This window comes from Camellia sinensis, chromosome 15 (genome assembly GCF_055761805.1).
Source record: "Camellia sinensis isolate YWXY chromosome 15, ASM5576180v1, whole genome shotgun sequence".
NCBI classification, from domain to species: domain Eukaryota; kingdom Viridiplantae; phylum Streptophyta; class Magnoliopsida; order Ericales; family Theaceae; genus Camellia; species Camellia sinensis.
Genome location: NC_138975.1, coordinates 110,985,687 through 110,995,194, shown reverse-complemented (window position 1 = coordinate 110,995,194; position 9,508 = coordinate 110,985,687). Strand labels below are relative to the sequence as shown.

The window sequence follows — 9,508 nt, the reverse complement described above, 5'->3', positions numbered from 1 at the left end:
TACGGGGACCAAATTCACACATAGTTTGACTTTCAGTCCACCAAACTTAACAACCGTTATTTAATGAACTAAGATGACACAATCCGTTAAATTAATGGTAAAATCGAGCAAATTGAAATAACATAGACTAAATTGACACATCGTATAAACTATATGGACTATTTGTATAATTTACCTTTTTTTTATATGTTTTCACGTTGCAGTGTAAATGTTTACATTGGTATGAGTTTTTTTTTTTTTTTTTTAAGGCTAATTGTATGTTAAATGTAAATTGTGAATATTTACATTTTATTTTGGTATGAGTTTTATTTTTTCAAAGGTTAGTTGTATATTTGTTGCTTATTGTGAACATTCAAATTGTACTTTAATATGTGTTTTGTTTTTTTGAAAGTTAGTTCTATATTTGTTGTTTACTGTGAACATTCACATTGTATTTTCATTTTTGTTTAGATTTTTTGTTACATTATTTTTAAAATTTTCGCATTATAAAAGAGTTGAAAGTTCATAATTTGATATTTTCTCTATAGAATGAGAAAGAGATTTTTCCTTAGAATGAGGGAAAGGTTTTCTCTATAGAATAATGGAGAGATTTTCTCTTTAGAATGAGAGATAGATTTTCTCCATAAAATGAGATACTATTATTATTTTTTATTGTGAATTAGTTTTGAAATCCAAACATGTGTAAAAAATTAAAAGAGTAATTTGGTCATATTACATTAAATAGATCTAATGATATACTTTAAAAAAAAAAAAGGATTAAATTGAATAAAACAACCCTTAACTGAATAACCCAATAAAAAAACATCCCTTAACCGATTATGGCGTTTATGTATTGTTGATCATTGACTCCTGAGTTGTAACATTATTTATAACCAAAAATAGCACTGGGACCTATAAGAAAACAACTAGGGCGATTCCTTGTCAATCACAACAAAAATAAATACGATTACTAAAATTGGCAACTTAGGCCAAGTTTGGGGTATGTACAAAAAGTTAAAAGGTAAAAACGTTATTCAAAAAGTTAAAAAATTAACATTATTTACCAAAAGTCAATAATTACGGCTGCACAACTCCCAATCCTAATTTTCCTCTACAAATCAATTTTTACAATTTTTTATTATACATTTTTTCATGAAAAGTCAAAAAGTTAACCCAAACATCCATATTTTTTCTCTTAACTTATTAGTCCAAAAAGACAAAAAATACACTTATTTATGACACCCCATACAACCCCTTAATTAGCTCAATTTTGGCTATTAAACAATCAAAAAAAAGTGCCAAACAAAAAATAAATAAATTGTTAGAAAAAATTTATAACAAAAGCAATTCGTTGACACTATGGCAAAATTAATAATTTGAAGTTGCCATTTAAAAAATTGTCCGAAACCGCATTAGGTCGGGGTCGAGTAGTGAACTTTGTTTATTGGGCCATTTCCATTCGAGCATAGACCTTTCAAAACAAATCTGTAATTAGAATTTTAGGCTCCGTTTGGGGACTTACCTTTTTAGTTAAAAAGTCAAAAAGTCAACAACTTATACCAAAAAGTCAAAGATTCTCTTTTCTCTCTACTTTTTACACATCTTTTCGTAATTAGCCAAAAAGTCATCCCAAACATATAAGTTTTTTTTACTTACTTTTTAGCCAAATAGCCAAAAAATTACTAAATTAACCTGTTCCCAAACGAGGTCTTAGTCAACTTTAAAGTTGATCCAAAGATTTTAAATCTCTCCCAACTAAGGCAAATCATTTTCACACAAAAATTGAAATTTTTACCTAATCCCACTTATACACATATGATATACATATATAATGATAATTAACAAATAAACAGAATGGTTTAAGAAGAAGGAACGTGTTAAGGTCTCGTTTGGGAGCAGAATCTTGTAGTAATTTTTTGGCTTTTTACGAAATATGTGTAGAAAAGTAGAGGGAGTGATGTGACAACTTATAATAATTTTTTAATTTTTTTAACTAAAATATATAGTTAACAAACGAGGACTAAGTGTAAGTAAAAGTGCTAACCAAAAAAAAAAGGGTAAATTACAAGCACACTTCTTGAAATTTACTTAAATTACAAATTGTCCCATGTGGTTCTATAAATTACATTATGCCTCTTAAAGTTTCTAATTTCATAACAAATAAGTCATTTTATTAATAAATCAAGTTAATTAACAGTTTTTAATAATGTTAAAATTTTATTTCAATTAATAATTCAGATAATTTTATTATTGTATAGATTAATAGTTAGAAATTTTACTTTTTCAATTAATTCTGTTAAATAAAAAAATTATAACAGGGAGGTATTTGTAATTTTTTAAACCATAAAAAACAATTTGTATTTTAAACAAACCTCAGTGTGTGTATTTGTAATTTATAAATAAAAAAAAAAATTAAAGGTACATGTGTAATGCAATTAATGTATGTGTGTCCCCGAAAAAGTGACCAATTGTACATTTGTTTGTTTCGATTGTCTACATTGAACCAGAGTTTTAAAAATAAAAAAACAAAAAACAAAAAACTGAAAAAGTGAAAAAGTGACAAATTGTACATTTGTTTGTTTCGACTATAGACATTGAACCAGAGTTTAGAAAAAAATGTATATATATATATTTGTTTGGACTATATACATTGAACTACAGTTTTGAAAAAGAAAAAAAAATTAAATTAAATTACAAGAAAATTCTTAGAATTTAACCTTTTAACTAGTTAAATTTTAAAATTTTAATTTTATTAATTTATACTTCTGGCCACCGTAACAACTCACTGGGAAATTAATTAGAAATGGTCAAACTGCAAATTTTAAGTAAAAGGAAGACTAGCATGAACATGTACTTACTAATAATTGCATAGTATATTTAAGAAATAATATATATATATATAGAATAGGGAGATGATTTAAGAAATAATATATATATATATATAGAATAGGGAGATGTTATAATGTGCACCCTTAAAATGGTGTATATGGTATGCTTTTCATAATTTTTTCATAAAATTTCATAACTTAAATCTAAAAGGTCATAACTTTTTCACTACAAAAGTCATAATTTTTTTTCACTGAAAAATATCATAACAAAATCTCAAAGTGTCATAACAAAAATCACAAAATGTCATAATATTATCATTCCTAACTTTCTGGTGCACATCATAAATTTACTATTTATAACTTCACTATAAAATGTCATAACACACATCAAACAATCATAACGTTCATCATAAAAAATTATAAATTTTTTACAATATAATATGCACCATTTAAAAGTGTGTCCATCCTAAATTTCTCCTAACGAATAATTTGGTATATCAATTTCTGTCAATTTTTCAGTTTAGACGCATGACGTGGGTGATAACTATAGCTGTATGAAATATTGGAGTCATACAACTATTTAAAAGTGTGTCCATCCTAAATTTCTCCTAACGAATAATTTGGTATATCAATTTCTGTCAATTTTTCAGTTTAGACGCATGACGTGGGTGATAACTATAGCTGTATGAAATATTGGACTCATACAACTATTAATTTTAGTGATGGGCAAGTAGATACTATTGTATATAGACATGCATTCACAATAGTAATAATCCATACATATGCAATCAAGCTGAAATGTTGGCAATTATGGAAATATGTTACAATTAAAAACGATTGCGTTGTATATTGTTGCATTTCAATAATGCAATAGTACAACAATTCCATAGTGCAGTGGTGTGTGATGAATTGTACAACACTGAGCTGTGATTTTTTATTTTTATTATTTTTTTTATTTTTTGAACAGTGAATGAATGATGAATTATTGATCATTAATTTATTAACAATTTTAAGTGGGTTAGAGAAGGAGTAACTTTATTAGACAAACTAGTACTTATATGAGACCATAGATGATATAAAATTCAAAATTTATATATTCTCTTGTTGGTTCCAAAAAATTATAAGAAAAATGTTTGAGATTCTCAACAATCTCTCACAATACAACCCATAATGATGTGATCTGATAAGTGTCAAATTTTGACTGATCATACACTCGATTATATAAGACATCCCACCTTTGTCACATCATTATGAATACATTTATGGATACAAAATATGGATCATACCAAAGGGAAGCAACACTGATCAGACTTGTAGCATATCAGCAGCAGCTCATCAAGAGTTTCAACCAAAACTTTGCCCAAGGAAATTCACACCTAGAGAACTGGCTTTGAGGAAAGTTATGGATCACAAAAGGGTGCCTGGCGAAAGAAAACTTGGACCTAACAGGGAAGGTCCATACAAGGTCACAGTCGTTGTTGGAAATGGAGCTTACTACCTAGAGGATCTCAAACGCAGAGCCATACCTCGACCCTGGAATGTAGCAAATCTCAAGAAATACTATCAATAGAATTATCCCCTAACTTCTCTATCAGAGTGTAAAGACACTTATCTTTTGATCAATGCAAATGCCTCCCCACTTCTCTCAAATTATTATTTTTTTCTTCTTCTTCTATGCTTAATATCTGCCCAGCTTCATTGCAAGAGAATTTAGAACTTAGCTTTGGTATTCACCAAATGGACTTAGCTTTGGTGTTTACCAAACGAATTTAGCTTTGATGCTCACCAAATGGATTTAGCTTTGGTGTTTACCAAACGGATTCAACTTTGGTATTTACCAAACGGAATTAACTTTGATGTTTATTAAATAGATTTAGCTTTGGTGTTTACCAAACAGAATTAGCTTGAGGTTTATCAAACGAACTTAGCTTTGGTTTAACCCTCTACCAGAACCAAACATTGAGCATCCTCCTCGGTTGGTAATAAATGTAATCCATAGAACAACTAGCCACGAGCGTGAAGAGGCTTCAAGAAGAAATTGCCAAAGCTGAGCAGATTCAACAGGTCATGTTAGTAGGGCCCGCGCCAAAAAAGGTACGCACAATACCCAAGCCCCCCTTGTGCACTGTTTCATTTACTAGAAAGGATTTAGAAGGCATTTAGCACCCACAAACTGATGCACTGATTATAATTATGGGAATTAGGAAACGATTTGATGTAAAACAAGTCCTGGTAGATCAAGGCAGTGCAGTAGATATACTATATTACGACTTGTTCAGGAAGCTCGGTCTCTCTGAGCAGCACCTCACCCCGACGGCAGCTCCCTTGGTCGGTTTCAATTCACAACCTGAATGGCCACTTGGCAAGATAGTGTTGCCAGTTGTGGCTGGGACAAAGACCCTGTAGATAGAATTTCTAGTTATTAATACACCTTCTCTTTACAATGCCATACTCGGCCGTCTTTGGATTCACTAAATGGAAGCGGTCCCTTCAACCTACCACCAACTCATCTGCTTCCCAATGGAACACGAAGTAGAGAAGATCTTAGGGGATCAAGTTGCGTCAAATCATTGCTTCATGGCAGCTATAAAGGCTAAACAACTTTGCAATCGGGTACAGACAGTTGAAGTAGACGAACAACCAATCTTGGAGGATGTAGGAGGAGCCCTAGCGGAAAAGATAGTAGAGGATTTAGAGAAAATCCTAGTAAAGGAGGGTGACCCAGAAAAGTACTTCCTAATCGATACCTCGCTAGGCACTGATGAGAAGCTTCAGCTGCTGGATTTGCTGAGGAAAAATATGAAGGTATTCGCATGGTCAGCATATGATACTCTAGGGTTGAATCCAGATTTTGCTTGCCACAAACTCAACATCAACCTTTCTGCTCGGCCTATCGTGCAGAAAAGTCGGAGATCCTCAGTTAAGCACACTAAAGTAGTAATTGCCGAGGTCGAAAAACTCCTAGCATCGGGGGCGATTAGAGAAGCTCAGTACCCACAATGGCTGTCCAATACAGTTGTAGTCAAAAAGAAGAACGGAAAATTGAGAGTTTGCGTTGACTTCACTTGCCTAAACAGAGCTTGTCCCAAGGATAGTTTTCCTTTACCTTGTATTGATCAACTGGTAGATTCAACAGCAGGACATGAACGTATGAGCTTTCTGGACGGTTATAGTGGCTATCACCAAATACCATTATTTGGCCTAGATCAAGAGAAGATAGCATTCATTACTCCAAGAGGCACCTATTGCTACAAAGTAATGTCGTTCGGCCTCAAGAATGCCGGGGCAACCTACCAGCGAATGATCACTCGAATGTTCAAAGACCAGCTCGGAAAAACCATAGAAGTTTACATAGATGATATGGTAGTGAAAAGTAAGCTCGCTACAAACCACCTTACAGACTTAAGAGAAGTTTTTGGTATCTTGAAAAGCCGTCAACTTCGCCTTAATGCCTCAAAATGTATTTTCGGGATAGGAACAGGGAAGTTCTTAGGGTACATGGTTACTTATAGAGAAATTGAGGCAAATTCAGATCAAATCAAAACAATACAAGAGCTTGAAGTACCAACAAAGGCTAAAGAGCTACAGAAACTGGTTGGAATGGCAGCCGCCCTAAATCAGTTCATCAGCAAGTCTTCAGATCGGATAAAGCCCTTCTTCCAACTACTAGGAAAAAAGGCTGCATTTGAATGGGGTCCTGAATATACCGAAGCATTGCAAGGTCTCAAAAAATACCTCAGTACACCACCTCTCCTGTCCACTCCAGAACTAGGGGAGGAACTGTACCTATATCTAGCAGTCTTAGATCACGCCGTAAGTGCGATATTGATTCGAGAGGTTGACAAGGAACAAAGGCCAGTATACTACATTAACAAGACTCTACTAGATGTCGAGACACGGTACCTACCCTTGGAAAAACTAGCTTACGCACTGCTCATCGCCTCAAGAAAGCTGCAATATTACTTTCAGGGCCACATCATCAATGTCCTCACTGAATTTCCCCTCAGATCTGTCTTCATCCAGGCTGATTTCTCTGGCCGAATAGCGAAATGGGCATTTGAACTTGGTGAGTTTGACATTCGATATCAACCAGAATAGCAATCAAGGCCCAGGTCCTGGTGGATTTTGTCACCGAATTCGCTCCCACCAGAGCACCAAGCTCGAGAACTCCAGTTCGATATAGGTGCCACGCACCACCAAACTAGGAAAGCAGTGTGCTTCAGAAGCATGGAAACTTTTTATTGGTAACATCTGGCAACTCTATGTCGACGGATCATCTAATAATCGAGGCTTGGGAGTAAGGGTAGTACTTATGTCACCGGAAGGATTTATTTGGGAGCAAGCTCTTAGCCTTGGTTGGAAGGCTTCTAACAATGAGGCGGAATACGAAGCACTGTTAGCTGGTTTACGTAGTGCCGAACACTTCAGTGTAGAGCAACTTCTGGTTTTCAGTGATTCACAGTTGGTTGTAAACCAACTTACTGGGGTCTACGAAGCACGAGACGAAAGAATGGCCACGTATGCAAACAAGGCTAAGGATATACTAAAAAAATTCCAATCCATATAAGTGGAACAAATCAGTTGGGATAGAAACAGCCATGCTGATGCTCTAGCCTGCCTCGGCTCATCAGTGGATGCCAAAGATGCTAGAAAATTTTGGGTTGAGTTCGTGCCAGAACCAAGCATTGCATCTCCAGTCCTCTACAGTAACCTAGAGCCAAGCTGGATGGATCAAATACTTGTTTTTTTGAAATCTGGCACTCTCCCCGAAGACAAGAAGGAAGCCAACAAAATCTGACATAGGTCAGCTCGATTCTAGGACTCACCATCTAGGAAACTATATAGATGTTCCTATCTCGGTCCTTATCTTTTATGTGTGCATCAAAATCTAGTCGAAAATGTTCTTTACGAAATTCATGATGGGATTTGTGGATGCCACGTTGGTGGAAGGTCACTGGCGCACCAGGCCCTCACTCATGGGTACTGGTGGCCACGGATGCAATAAGATACGCAGCAGTACGTTCAAAAGTATGATAAATGTCAGAGGTTTGCTCCACTGATTCATCAACCAGCCAAGACTCTCACTCCACTCAGCAACCCATGGCCTTTTGCCCAATAGGATCTGGATATTATTAAACCTTTGGCATAAGGCACTGGGAACAGACGATTCTTCATCGTTGCAACCGACTATTTCACTAAGTGGGTTAAAGTTGAAGCACTGGCAAGTATCAAAGAAGCAAACACAAAACGGTTTGTCAGAAGGAACGTCATGGTTCATTTCGGCATCCCGCAGGTACTGATTTCAAACAATGGAACACACTTTGACGGAAAGATCTTCAGAAAATTTTGTGTCGACCTCAAGATCGAATATTAGAACTCTTCTGCGAGCTACCCACAAAGTAATGGGCAGGCAGAAGCGTCGAACAAAACCATCATCAATGGAGTAAAGAAGTGACTCAAACATGCAAAAGGAAAGTGGGTTGAAGAGTTACCCCACGTGTTATGGGCTTACCGAACCATGGCACGACGCTCAATGGGGAAAACACCGTACTCCCTAACTTATGGAATGGAGGCTATTATCCCACTTGAAGTTGGTCTCCCAACCCTCCGATCTGAGCTGTTTGAAAGCACAAGTAATGAGTAAGCTATTGCATAAGCACTGGATATGGCAGAAGGCTGAAGGGAAGCAGCACTAATCAGACTTATAGCATATCAGCAGCAGCTCATCAAGAGTTTCAACCAAAACTTTTTCCAAGGAAATTCACACCTGGAGAACTGGTTTTGAGGAAAGTTATGGATCACAAAAGGGTGCCTAGCGAAAGAAAACTTGGGCCTAACAGGGAAGGTCCATACAAGGTCACAGTCGTTACTGGAAATGGAGCTTACTACCTAAAAGATCTCAAAGGCAGAGCCATACCTCGACCCTGGAACGTAGCAAATCTCAAGAAATACTATCAATAGAATTATCTCCTAACTTCTCTATCAGAGTGTAAAGACACTTATCTTTTGATCAATGCAAATGCCTCCCCACTTCTCTCAAATTATTTTTTTTTCTTCTTCTATGCTTAATATTTGCCCAGCTTCATTGCAAGAGAATTTCGAACTTAGCTTTGGTGTTCACTAAATGGACTTAGCTTTGGTGTTTACCAAACGGATTTAGCTTTAGTGTTCACCAAACGAATTTAGCTTTGGTGTTTACCAAACGGATTCAGCTTTGGTATTTACCAAACGGAATTAGCTTTGATGTTTATCAAATGAATTTAGCTTTGGTGTTTACCAAACAGAATTAGCTTTGATGTTTATCAAACAAACTTAGCTTTGGTTTAACCCAAACGGAGTTAGTTTCAGAACCACTGAACGGGATTTAATTTTAGTTAGCACTCAAACATGCCAAGTGGAATTGCTTGGTGGAATTATGTTTGGCAATTAAATTAGACCTTAGCCAAGTGGAATTGCTTGATGGAAACCGCACTAACATATTTTAAATAAACATCTCTGAGTCCACAGAATTTCCTAAGTATCGTCACATCAACACTTCAGTACTGATGCATACAAACAGAGTTAGAACAAACTTGGCTAAATTCTATCAGGAGCCAACTTCCATCACTAATCTTACTCAACTCTAGGTGGGGGCAAACAATTGTTTTTTCAAACCAACCTGAACCTGAGTAAGACACCTCTTTATATCTTTGTCTTATTCA

General features: G+C 35.4%; 1 protein-coding gene across 1 annotated transcript; it reads left to right on the top strand.

The window, feature by feature from the left end:
- Positions 1-7,119: 7,119 nt before the first annotated feature.
- Positions 7,120-8,768, top strand: LOC145813203 (uncharacterized). The gene is made up of 2 exons (XM_082908479.1): positions 7,120-7,325; positions 8,480-8,768. The coding sequence occupies exons 1-2, from the start codon at positions 7,120-7,122 to the stop codon at positions 8,766-8,768; spliced, it is 495 nt and encodes a 164-aa protein (XP_082764605.1).
- Positions 8,769-9,508: the final 740 nt, after the last annotated feature.

Bases quoted from the DNA above. Each gene is read 5' to 3' on its own strand.
- LOC145813203 (XM_082908479.1), top strand. From the start codon at position 7,120: ATGTCACCGGAAGGATTTATTTGGGAGCAAGCTCTTAGCCTTGGTTGG. The intron at 7,326-8,479 runs GTATGCAAACAA...TGGATATGGCAG, and splicing joins CGAGACGAAAGAATGGCCAC to AAGGCTGAAGGGAAGCAGCA.